The sequence below is a fragment of the Cyprinus carpio genome, chromosome A8, assembly GCF_018340385.1.
Source record: "Cyprinus carpio isolate SPL01 chromosome A8, ASM1834038v1, whole genome shotgun sequence".
NCBI classification, from domain to species: Eukaryota; Metazoa; Chordata; class Actinopteri; order Cypriniformes; family Cyprinidae; genus Cyprinus; species Cyprinus carpio.
Window position 1 is genome coordinate 19,028,973 of NC_056579.1, and position 11,959 is coordinate 19,040,931.

General features: G+C 36.6%; 2 protein-coding genes across 3 annotated transcripts; both read right to left on the reverse strand.

The window, feature by feature from the left end:
* Positions 1-87: 87 nt before the first annotated feature.
* On the reverse strand, positions 88-7,898 carry LOC109054874 (N-acylglucosamine 2-epimerase-like). The gene is made up of 11 exons (XM_042762636.1): positions 7,714-7,898; positions 4,015-4,120; positions 3,598-3,674; positions 3,394-3,468; positions 2,717-2,895; positions 2,252-2,476; positions 2,021-2,102; positions 1,664-1,839; positions 1,200-1,331; positions 1,030-1,117; positions 88-611 (listed from the first exon to the last, which is right to left on the reverse strand). Exons 2-11 carry the CDS (start codon positions 4,113-4,115, stop codon positions 535-537), a joined length of 1,212 nt encoding a protein of 403 aa, XP_042618570.1. The 5' UTR covers positions 4,116-4,120; positions 7,714-7,898; the 3' UTR covers positions 88-534.
* A 541-nt stretch (positions 7,899-8,439) lies between these two features.
* LOC109054886 (actin-associated protein FAM107A-like) lies at positions 8,440-11,842 on the reverse strand. 2 transcript variants are annotated; one of them, XM_042763058.1, is made up of 5 exons: positions 11,675-11,842; positions 10,896-11,140; positions 10,700-10,802; positions 9,020-9,167; positions 8,440-8,622 (listed from the first exon to the last, which is right to left on the reverse strand). In XM_042763058.1, the coding sequence occupies exons 2-5, from the start codon at positions 11,080-11,082 to the stop codon at positions 8,560-8,562; spliced, it is 501 nt and encodes a 166-aa protein (XP_042618992.1). In that variant the 5' UTR covers positions 11,083-11,140; positions 11,675-11,842; the 3' UTR covers positions 8,440-8,559. The 2 variants fall into 2 exon arrangements, with proteins under 2 accessions (XP_042618992.1, XP_018927668.2); XM_019072123.2 differs by having other exon boundaries at positions 10,700-10,811.
* Positions 11,843-11,959: the final 117 nt, after the last annotated feature.

Consider the following 11,959-nt stretch of genomic DNA (forward strand, 5'->3'; position numbering starts at 1 on the left):
TTAAGAGTCCTGTTGACAGTGTGCCTGTGGGTATGAGACATTCACACGGTGAGCTTTACAAAAAGAATCGGCTAAAGGAAGACGTGCCATAGTAAAGCAAGCAATTTATTCAGCACATTTGGAAAGTCTTTACATGTATGCAGAATTATTTAAAAAAAAAATTAATAATGGATCAGAAGAGGCTCATAAGAGCAGCACAGTGATCATCAGAGGAATGGTTTATAAACTCACATAGCTGAGAAATACCTTTTTATATCAAGACAAATCAGCTAGTGAACTACTGGTCAAGGCTAGAAATATTTAAATCTAAACAAAAAATCTATGTAGTCCCCTTTTCATTTTTAACGTTAGACAAATGGCTTTAAAAAAAAAAACTGTAATATAAATGTGACAGTATTACTGAAATTAGGGCCCAATTAAAAGTGAAAAATGATTATAAATGTATAACGATTGCATTTTATGCAAACTGATCAGTTACAGGAACATCTTACACTTTGTCACATCTTGGTCATGGAATGCAAAATGTCTGCAAGTTCAAGAATTCTGCCTTTCAAGAAGACCGTCCAGAAGCTTCTCACACATGTAGAGACACCGAGGAACATGGAAGAACCCTGGACAAACAGAGTAAATGTGTCTGGTTCAAAACTGATCAAATACAGCAACTCTCAGTTAAAAACTTTAAGCAGTGATGCATTAAATTGATCAAAAGTAAAGAGTTGCATTGTATCACAGTTTCCACAAAAATATTAAGCAGCACATCTGTTTTCAACATCCGTAACAAGCAGCAAATCAGCATAGAATGATTTCTAAAGAACCATGTGAGCTGAAGCCTGGAGTAAGGACTGCTGGAAATTCAGCTTTGCATCACATGAAAATCACATTTTAAAATGTATTCAAATATATTAGAAAACAGTTACTTCAAAATGTAATTTGGATATGAATAATCACACACACACACATAAAATCTACAGAAGGTGAGCATGAATCATGTTTGACAGTGTTGAAATCATTTTCTCCAAAGCTACTCACCTTTGAAGGGTCCTCCTTTGAAATCCAGCACAACCTCTCCCTGACGACTCAGATATCCAAACCACTCGCCATGCTCCTCATCAGAAAACTTGAGCAAAGCATTAAGAACATGAAGGATCTGAACTGTCTGATTATACTGAAAGAGCCTTACTCCAAATGAAATCTCTTACATGGCTGAAGGTGTAGTCATAGATCAGCTTGAAGCGGTCCAGTAGCAGAGGCGCTCTGCTGTGACTGTAGGCCATCAGGTAGGCGATCAGAGCTTCACAGTGAGGCCACCACAGCTTCATGTTCCACTCTAACTACACACACACAGCAAACAACACTAAAACATGACACAAAGTACAAGGGTTTGAACCACAAAAAAAAAACTGTCTGAAAACCAAAATATTAACAGTCAGAGGGTGCATTTACACTTAACGTCTTACTATCAAAAAATTGAAAGAAAAAAATGGGTTTGTCAATGATCTCTAATGTTTGTGATCAAAAGAACATCAAAGTACTAGTGGCAATAAAAGTTGACTGTGTCTTGCCTCACAAGCATCTGGGCAAAAAGGTTGTGCTTGAACTGCAAATACAACACAAGGTGTTTTTTTAAGTCATATTTGACACTGAATCACAGATATAATCTGACCTGAGTCGGACAATGACCATCTACATCCAGGAAGTAGAAAAGGCCACCATGTTGTTTGTCCCATCCGGTGTGGAACGGGATCTCCATGAACTTATCCACTGCTGTCTTCTGCAGCTGCACGTCTTCTTTTTTCAGCGCGTACTGCAGCAGGAACCAGCCAGCCTCCAGAGCGTGACCTAGAGAGAGACGCAGTAACAGATGCTGAATTTCTGAGGAAAGTGGCAGTAAGGTTGGATTTACAGCAAGATTCTTTATCAGATGGAGATAAAGAAGCTAACAAACTATTCATGAGGAGGCTTTATTCATACTGTAATCAAGAAGTCATTGATCCTGTTGTATTCTGAAATGATCATTTACCAGGGTTCTGCAAACGCCCTTGACAGCCAGGAAGCTCCTTTCCAGTCAATGTGACATTTTCCAAAATGGCTTTTCCATCTCTCTGAGATTAAAGAATTTAGTATAATGTATCATTTGGCATTTCCTTCATCTCAGAATTTTTTATTTTTTAATTTTTTTTTTTTGATTAATTCTTGGCACATTGTGAGCTTAGTGTCACATCCCTGAAGCTTGTTTACTCTGTTGGCTCACCTGTATATGCTGTAGTATCCGCTCCACACACCATCCGCTCAGGTCTTTGTACTTTTCTGCAACATCAGTTCTACCCTCTGTCAGCTGATCTACCAGGCACAGGAGCATCATGGGAACTGCCATGCTGTTGACTGGCGGATCACCAGGAAGTTGAGGACGACTGAGATCTGATGAATCAGTTTGTACCCAGAATATCAAGCGATCCATCATGCTCTCAGCATCTGCCTGAGGAGAACATGGACAAAATATCTGACCATCAAATATATACTATCAACTTTATACAGTAACTCTGACATTTAAATCAAAGGTGAGGAAACAGATAAAAACATGCTGAAAAGTTACTGAAAGTGTTCACTTTTTAATACAAATCTATAAAGCACATCAGTCATACTCCGTTCAATACATTATGTCATTATTATTTAACCCAGTTTAAGTTCTAGGTGAAATTCTGACTAATAGTTTTACCTGCATCTCTTTGTCTTTTGTAATCCTGGACAGCTCATCCATGGCCATCACATAAAAACACTCGCTGAATATCGTCCTTTGAACCTTTACTGCTCGTCCATCTCTCGTCAGACAGAAGGCACATTTCCCTGCGCCACTGGAGGCCTGAACTCGAGCAAACTTTTGCAGAAATGCAGCACCTGAAAGTCAAGATTATCTGATGTAACAGGATCAAATCTGTGCAATTACCAAGTTCAAATCAAAGTTGCAAGATTAAATGTTGGCACATAATAAAAAAAAAAAAAAAGCTTGAGTTTATAGTTTATCCATAAAGTGTTTGTGAATTTTTTTTTTTGTGTGGTTTTTTTTTTGTGTGTTTTTTTTTTGTAGATTTAGTTTTTATACATTATTTTGAACAGGGTCATTTGGGTAAATTCAATTATTTTGTCTTGTAAACTAATGTATGTGTCAACATCTGTTTCTTGCAATAGATTTTTCAGGGCAGTACTAGAAAAAAAGAAAAACAAATTAATGATCACACTTGGTCAGAAATACACTAAAAACAATAATACTGTGACATATTATTACAATTTAAAATAACTGTTTTCTATTTTTAAATATAATTTATTCCTGTGATGATCGTTACTCAAATGGATGGATGAAAAATAAAAAAACATCTAAGAAACCAAATCTCAAACCTGATTTAGCAGCGTCAAGAATCTCAGGTCTGTGAAATCTTTCCACTGTACGATACAGCCTGCTGTACATCCAGACTTGTGGATATGTAAGACATCAGACACTCAATTTAACACAGCTTTTACTGGGACAAAAAAAAAAGTCAATCAAAAAACAAAAAACCCTTCTGATTAATATCAGAATAGATAGAATTGAAAATAATCTAACCTGTCTTCCTTGTAACCACACATATTTCAGCTCATCATAGACCTTCCCATCTTTTCCAAGGCAGTTAAAGAAACCACTAAAGTCAAGAAAATTAAACAAACATTTAACAGGGGTATTATATTTAATCCACGTTAAATTGATTAATTGTTAAATTAATTTTAACAAATAACTTTGCAAACTAAGTACATACGCCTTAAATAATTGCTAATATCAAAATATTTCATATGAATACTGTTCGAATGATGGGTGTCCCTCAGGGTTCAGTGCTAAGGACAATTTCATTGCTTCAGCATATATGTATGTTAATCATTCAAGCTTACAGAATACAAATATTTTAACATCCAGTTAAACATTTAAAGAATTATAGTGAAGTAGCCTACTGCTAACCCCATGTATTAAAATATGAATCATTTCACCCGTGTTCTTTGTCATGGGAATATTTCAGCCAGAAATCCACGACTCTGTCCAGTTCAGTCCGGATTCTCTCTCGATACTGTTCCAGCAGCGCTGCATTCATTGTTCCTTAAAATAAAAGTGACGGTTTAGGGTCATGCATGATGGCTGTTTTATAGAAGGACTAATAAAGTTTGAATATGTCATTGCAGTGTGATCCTGTGATCTTAAAAACTGAACCTTGATCTTTGTCAGTGAATCAGTGTTTACGGTCCATATTCTAGCTTTATATCTCTTCTGTCAGCTGTGTATCATACACCTAAAATGTTTGCATAATCAGTGACTCACCAATGCAAAGATGAATTGTTAAATTCTCCTAAATAAGCATTTATGTACGTGAAGCAGTGTGATGTTTTTGATAAGCTTTTTATTTATGAGCATCTTAACCAATCAGAAAACTAAAACAGAAAACTACAACTGAAAACTAAACTAAAACCTTAAAACTATAAAGCAAATAAATTTTTTTCTTCTTATTTTATTATTAATTTGCTATTCCAACTGGTGCCTTTACTGACAAAGAAACTGCTTACAGCAGCTTTACTTAATAAATTATAACTGTATTTTACAGAAATACAGTGCATGGAAAACTTACAATATTAAAAAGCTTGCGTGCATTTCTATGGCAATAGCAGAAAAACACTCAAATTGGAATTCAATTCCATAATGAAATAAATAGAACTAAAGAGAAATAGCAGACACTGAAAGCTGTTCTGGTCATTTATTAAACACCAGCTTTGCTAAGTGCATCATTAACATTAACATTATCATTAACATTATCTGCTTGAACAAACTAAAAGCTTTTGGAAGTAAAGGTAACTGTAAAGTGTTTGCTGACTAAAAAGTTAATTTGGCAAATTGTTTTGTTAAATCTGTGATAGCTGTCTTAAAGATGTCTTTCAATGCAAGCAAGTGTCATTTGGTCAGTACTTGTCTTTTGAATATCCAGGTATTGTGCTGAAAGATGCTCCACGCATTCTGTTTATCATTATTTACAGGCCTCCAAAATACTCTCCAGCCTTTATTGAAGAGTTTACAGAACTGTTATCAATGATTTCCTCAGAGTTTGACTGTTTTGCTATTACAGGGGATTTTAATATTCACACTGATAATGCAGAAATCAATATTACAAAATAAATTATAACCATTTTAAACACTTTTGACCTGATTCAGCATGTGTATGGACCCACACACAATCGTGGACACACTAGATTTACTCATCAGTAGAGGTTTAAACACTTCATCCACTGTTATTAAGGACGTAGCATCTGATCACTTCTGTATTTTCTTTGAATTATTGATCTCTGCTATCACTGAATCTAGATCTGTCTCTGTCAGAAAGAGATGCATTAACGAGAACACTAGTGTGCTATTTATGAAGGCTATATATTTAACACCAAGCATTTATGCACTGTGTTGATCTTCTCCTTGATTTCTTTAACTCAAAAGTTAAGAATGTTATTGATGGTATTGTTCCTGCAAAAGTCATCAAGGCGACTGACAGACAAAAAGCACCCTGGAGAAAATCAACAGCAGTTCAGAGTATGAAAAGACAATGCAGAAAATCTGAGCAGATGTGGCGTAAGACAAATCTTGAAATTCACTATAACATCTATATTAGGCAAAGCTAGACAGACATTGTTCTCAAACCTTATAAACAGTAACATAAACAAACCTCACACTCTTTTTGCTACTGTTGAGAGACTGAAAAACCCCCCAAGTCAGATTCCCAGTGAAATGCTCTCCGAAAGCAAATGCAATGAGCTTGCTTACTTCTTTTCTGAGAAAATCAGTCATATTAGAAAGGCGATTAGCACATCCTCAAGTTATGCAGAACTCAGAAAAATTCGACCACAACTTCAAAAACCCTGTTTTTGAAGCAATTGATAGCAAATTTTTGGAAGAAATAGTACAGCACCTTAAATCGTCAACCTGCTATCTTGACACACTTCCCACATCTTTTTTCAAAAGTGTGTTAAACTGTTTAGAAGCAGATCCCTTAGAAGTGGTGAACACCTCTCTTTTTTCTGGGACTTTTCAAAACTCCCTGAAAACTGCAGTTGTTAAGCCCCTCCTGAAAAAGAACAATCTTGATAACACCATATTGAATAACTACAGACCAATATCAAATCTTCCTTTTATAGGCAAGATGATTGAAAAGGTAGTTTTTAATCAGCTTAACTAGGCCTACTATACTCAAATGGATACCTGGACAATTTTCAGTCTGGTTTCCGACCACACCACAGCATAGGGACAGCACTTATAAAGATAATAAATGATATTCGCTTAAATTCTGATTCTGGCAAAATATTAGCACTGGTACTACTAGATCTCAGTGCTGCATTTGACGCTGTCAATCATAACATACTACTAGACAGACTGGAAAACTGGGTCGGGCTTTCTGGGATGGTAATCAAATGGTTCAGGTCATACTTAGAAGGGAGAGGTTATTATGTGAGTCTAGGAGAGCATAAGTCTAAGTGGACGTCCATGACATGCGGAGTCCCACAAGGCTCAATTCTTGCACCGCTCTTGTTTAGCCTGTATATGCTCCCACTAAGTCAAATAATGAGAAAGAACTAAATTGCCTGTCACAGCTATGCTGATGATACACAGATTCACCTAGCCTTATCGCAAAATGACTACAGCCCCATTGACTCCCTCTGCCAATGTATTGATGAAATTAATAGTTGGATGTGCCAGAACTTTCTTCAGTTAAACAAGGAAAAAACTGAAGTCATTGCATTTGGAAACAAAGATGAAGTTCTCAAGGTGAATGCATACCTTGACTCAAGGGGACAAACACCTAAAAATCAAGTCAGGAATCTTGGTGTGATTCTGGAGACAGAACTTAGTTTCAGTAGTCATGTCAAAGCAGTAACTAAATCAGCATACTATCACTAGATGTTTTGTTTCCAGTCAAGACTTGAAAAAACTTGTTCATGCTTGTTTTCACCAGCAGGGTAGACTATTGTAAGAAGAAGACCATTAGACATCTGCAGCTCTTCCAGAATCCTGACTAGAACCAGAAGATCTGAGCATATCACACCAGTCCTCAGGTCCATACACTGGCTTCCAGTTACATTTAGGATTGATTTTAAAGTACTTTTACTCATTTACAAATCACTCAATGCTCTAGGACCTAAATACATTGCATATAAGCTCACTCAGATCATTAGGATCTAGTCTGTTAGAAATATGAAGGGTTCACACAAAACAAGGGGAATCTACTTTTAGTTATTATGCCTCCCGCAGTTGGAATCAGCTTCCAGAACAGATCATATGTGCTAAAACCAGATGTGGTTATAACATTAGCCACATTTAAATCCAGACTCAACACTCATATTTAGCTGTGCTTTTAATGAATGAGCACTGTGCTAGGTCCGAAATGACTGCACTGTATTTTATGTACAATCTTTTTCTATTCTATTCTAAAAAGTTTTTCATTTCCTTGTTTTATTGTTATTATTTTAATTCCTTTTATGTAAAGCACTTTGAAATACCATTGTGTATGAAATGTGCTATATAAATAAACTTGGCTTACTGTAAAATCTCTACATATTGCGTGCCAGTGGAACAACACAACTTTACGAGAAAAACAAATTGTTAAAAACTTGCGTCCCCTTGGCATTTCCATACTTGCAAAGCACTTCACAACCACTCACCTGTTTTTCCAGATGAAGAAACCCCTCCTTTTATACTAGACTGTTTTTAAAACGATCTTCTTTTTAGTGACAGTGAAAATAAAAGCGCTGTTAAATCGCCTCTTCCTCAATTTTTGCAGAGGCAGTGAAAAACGCCGCATCACATGACCAACATCCAGACAGCTGCTTCTGTTTATTCCGCTTTCCTGAGATGTCCCTGCTCATCCAATCACAGCGCAGGAGAACAGGCGAGGGTGTGTTTAGTGGGCTCGTGACATTAGATTGTTTTATCAATCAAAACCATGTTTATTCAGTTCAATAAATAGTTCAATCTGATTTGATTTTTTACAATAGGATAAAACTTACAACACCTATTATACAATTTTGCCATGGTAATTCTTTACCTCGTTATTATTTTTTTACTAATAATAAATTATCATAAACATGGATACGACAACCGTGTAGTTCAACATGTACCATGGTAGAATTGTGTTATTTATTTAATGACCTTGCATATTACAATAAAGCTGATTTGTACAGGCCACTCTCATCCAAAAAAGTTCAAAATGACAGAATGATTTCATATGGTTTTACATTACTAGGACCAACCAATAATTGTAGTAATAATAATAATAGTTATTTGACTTATTTGAACATTATTTCATTATTGCAGAACACAAATGAAAAGTGTAATGAACTGTAACAGACTGTGAAAACGGTTAATTAACAAGATAATAAGGAATATAAGGAAACACTGTGTACTTTATTTGTAAATGAAGCTGAATGGCCAAGTGAAGCATGCCTTTAGTCAGATTCAGGTGTGAAGGTTTTTCTGTAGAGCTGTGTGGACTTTCCTCAGGTTCTGTCTCACTCGGACGAACTCCAAGAGCTGAACCTCCTCATGCAACCTCTGCTCCTCTTCCTTCTCTTCTGACAAACAACAGCACAAATCACAAAACACAGAAAATCTCACCTTTAAAACTGACCATGCAACAACAATTCCCACCTACATGTCAGTTGCAACAGTGTGGTAAACAAAATTACATTAAAGACTGTGAATGCACAGTTTGTGCATATTAATTTATTATGATAACACATCAGAAATAATGTGGTAGCTATGCTGGAAACCATTGTTAACATAGTCATGAAATAAAGTAAGAAACATGTAATACTAGCAATGTCTAAAAAATTAAAACTTGTATGATTTCCATTTAACTAACAGTACAGATTTACTGTTGAATTCCTTCTGGTTCATTGTGCAATCACAGCATTAGTGTTTGATTAGTTTCAGCACACACACACACACACACTTGAGGGGGCTGCTGACCATCATCTCCTGATGTTTGTGCTGGCGCTCCTGCAGCACCTGCTCCAGAGGACTCCTGCTCTGCTCTCCCTCCTCTCTCTGGCTCTGCTCTCTCTTCCTCCTCTCCAGGACCATCTGAAGCTCCGGCTTACAGCACACCACCAGCCCTCTGTCCCGCCCAAAGGGCCCAAGCACAAACAGCACATATAAAAGTAACAGTTTACCGGTGTTATTTTTACTATTATTTATATACTGTTACAGTTTTTATTAATATATTGAATTAGCTTGTTATTTAGCTGTTTTTATTTTAAATGTTAAGTTATTCATTTTGTCTTTTGCTTTTATTATTTGTAGTATTTAAAAATTTATTTTTATTTCAGTTTTAGTTGTTTTAGTGCTTCAATTTAAACTTGCAAAGGCAACATTTCTATTTTTTTATAAGTTTAGATTTTTCATCTAATATATATATATATTTTATTTCAAGGAAAATATTTTTTTAATAGTTTTAGTTAACACTGTATGTAAAAGTAGTTGAATAACTGTATTATTCATAAGGAGAAAAAACACATGACGTTAAACTGAATATCCAGTGCTGTCTGGATGCTTTTGTGGTCCATTCCCATTAAACAATCATGGACCAAATCCTAATGACTATCCCTAAAATCAGACTGATTGACAGCAATATTGATTCTACTAAGGGGGAAAAATCTTTTAAATATACAGTACAGCACACCAACTGATGATAATGTATCTAGGTGAAATCTACATTTATGTATTTAGCAGACACTTTTATCCAATGATTTGAAATGAGAAAATAATTAAAATAATCGAGGAAAATGTTAAAGCATTTTTCTTGTATTTTCAAAATGTATTGTGACATCATACAACAAGAAGCCACTCTCGCAAAACGTCTGCACTCCCTTCTCAGAGGAACTCTGAAGTTTAGTATCAAAAAGCAAAAGTTTTAGGGGGAACGCTAAAGTTTTGCGACAAAAGTTTCATGAGACAATGCAAAGTTTCTTGGGGAAGACAAAAGTTTTGCTACAGAATGCAAAGTATTGTGAGAAAATGCAAAAGCATTCAAATATAACTTTTCCTCCCATCTCATTATTTTTAAGGAGGATAAGTAATATTTCAATGCTTTTGCATTCTCTCGCAGATGTTTTGCTTCCCCCGAGACACTTTGTGTTTACCCACAAAAGCATAACATATACTTTTCTTCCACCTAATATTATTTCCATCACAAGCGAGCCAATACAAAGTTTCTAGGGGAATGCAAAAGTTTTATAGAAGTTTTTTGAACAATGTTTTCCTTCTTATCTTATTTCCCTCCATCACCAGGAGCCTTACGGTCCCCAAAGACATCATGAGATTTGACTGTCATTTTTGAGCCCATGTTTCTCTGCAACACCTGCCAAACTGACCAAACTATTGTTTTTTGGAGGTCTCATGGCAGGACACAGCAGTAGTGTCAGGCCTATCATTACAGTGTCTGCCACAGTGTGTGGTGTGACGCTGGCTGCTGATAACACCTGAAGGTGTACGATTGCAGCCTGTGTGTCCACACATGACTGCCTGACACAATAGACCAGAGAGAGAGAACCAGGCATCATCAATATTTCAACAACCCACTTAAAAAAAAGCTCAGCGATTTATTAAAGTCTCCAGTATCTGATTTGGACCATTTTATTGTGATCTTACTTTTTGTGGGCCAGTAACAGCTCTTTGTGAAGCTCCTGATGGCTCCTTGAGGCTTTCACCGGGTTGTTCAGGTTCCAGGGGCCCTCGGCATTATCACATTTATCTGCATTTTCTTAGACACAAAAGTTATTTCTGCAAGATTCTACAAGACACACTTTTCATGTCACTGTCTGTGAAAAACACCAGGACAACGCACCTCGATTATCGCCATGATGATGCACAGAACTAGAATCAAAAGTGTCTGTGGGCGTCTTTGTTCTGGACTGTGCTGGTCTGCTGGAGTTGGAGACGTGGTTGTGTCCTGCGAGGCTGTTGGATAAGGCATTTTTGAGCTCTTGTTCGGACGGTCTAGTCGGGAGTGTTTGTGAAGCGGCCGATCTCATTGCACACACAGGTATCAAGAAGAGCCCTCAGCCAAAGCTCCTGCTGCATGCTGGGAAACTGTGCAATGGGGTCGTCAATGAAAGCAAAGAGAGTAACAAGATGGGTGAGATAGAGTTTCACCTAAGTGGGGATCTATAATTTATCAGCTGGTCAAATGCCTGCCCGCACAAATGATTTATTTGTCATTTCAAGCAAAATCAGAATTGCCAACTGACAGATAAATGCATGCATTACATTTTCATGCAAGTGGATAAGAAGATATATTAGAAATTTTGACTGAAAATACATTTTAATACTACAAACATCTGTATATAGAAATGGACATACAACAATATTGTATTTAGAAGCATTAAAAGAATCATAATCTCAGTTTTGACTTACAGAAAGGCATCAGAACAAAATGAAACACACCAAAATGCAATGAATAATTCACTCAGAAGTTTATTCCAGTCTATACATGTTGTAAACCTCATCATTAAGTGGTAGTGGAAACATTATTGTGAAAATCACACTTATGTTGAAACAAACACTGTGGCTTCAAACGCAATATAGCAGAAAAGCTGTAATAAAAATACGTAGTTGTGAACTCACCGAAAGTGTGTCACCGCTCCATGAGCGAGGTCCCCTCTGAGCAGCAGCGAGTGCAGGCTATCTGTTTACCACACAACACACACACACGGGACACCTGAGAGAGGGAGAGAGGTGCCGCTTCATCCCGCTGTCCGTCCATGTGAGGCGCACTTCACCTGTACGCCGCTTGGGGGCAGTGAGTGAACGACGAATTCAACGGAGGGTCAAAAAGGCGCACGGATATAGGACAATTCTTCTTTAAATATTTAACACATAAATAGTGTGAATAGTTAGCTATTTTTAAAA

Bases quoted from the DNA above. Each gene is read 5' to 3' on its own strand.
- LOC109054886 (XM_019072123.2), bottom strand. From the start codon at position 11,082: ATGAGATCGGCCGCTTCACAAACACTCCCGACTAGACCGTCCGAACAA. The intron at 10,812-10,895 runs GTGCGTTGTCCT...TTTGTGTCTAAG, and splicing joins TCATCATGGCGATAATCGAG to AAAATGCAGATAAATGTGAT. The intron at 9,168-10,699 runs GTAAGATCACAA...TGGGCGGGACAG, and splicing joins CTGTTACTGGCCCACAAAAA to AGGGCTGGTGGTGTGCTGTA.
- LOC109054874 (XM_042762636.1), bottom strand. From the start codon at position 4,115: ATGAATGCAGCGCTGCTGGAACAGTATCGAGAGAGAATCCGGACTGAA. The intron at 3,469-3,597 runs TTAGATTATTTT...CATATCCACAAG, and splicing joins GTGGTTACAAGGAAGACAGG to TCTGGATGTACAGCAGGCTG. The intron at 2,103-2,251 runs GTGAGCCAACAG...CTTTAATCTCAG, and splicing joins GGATACTACAGCATATACAG to AGAGATGGAAAAGCCATTTT.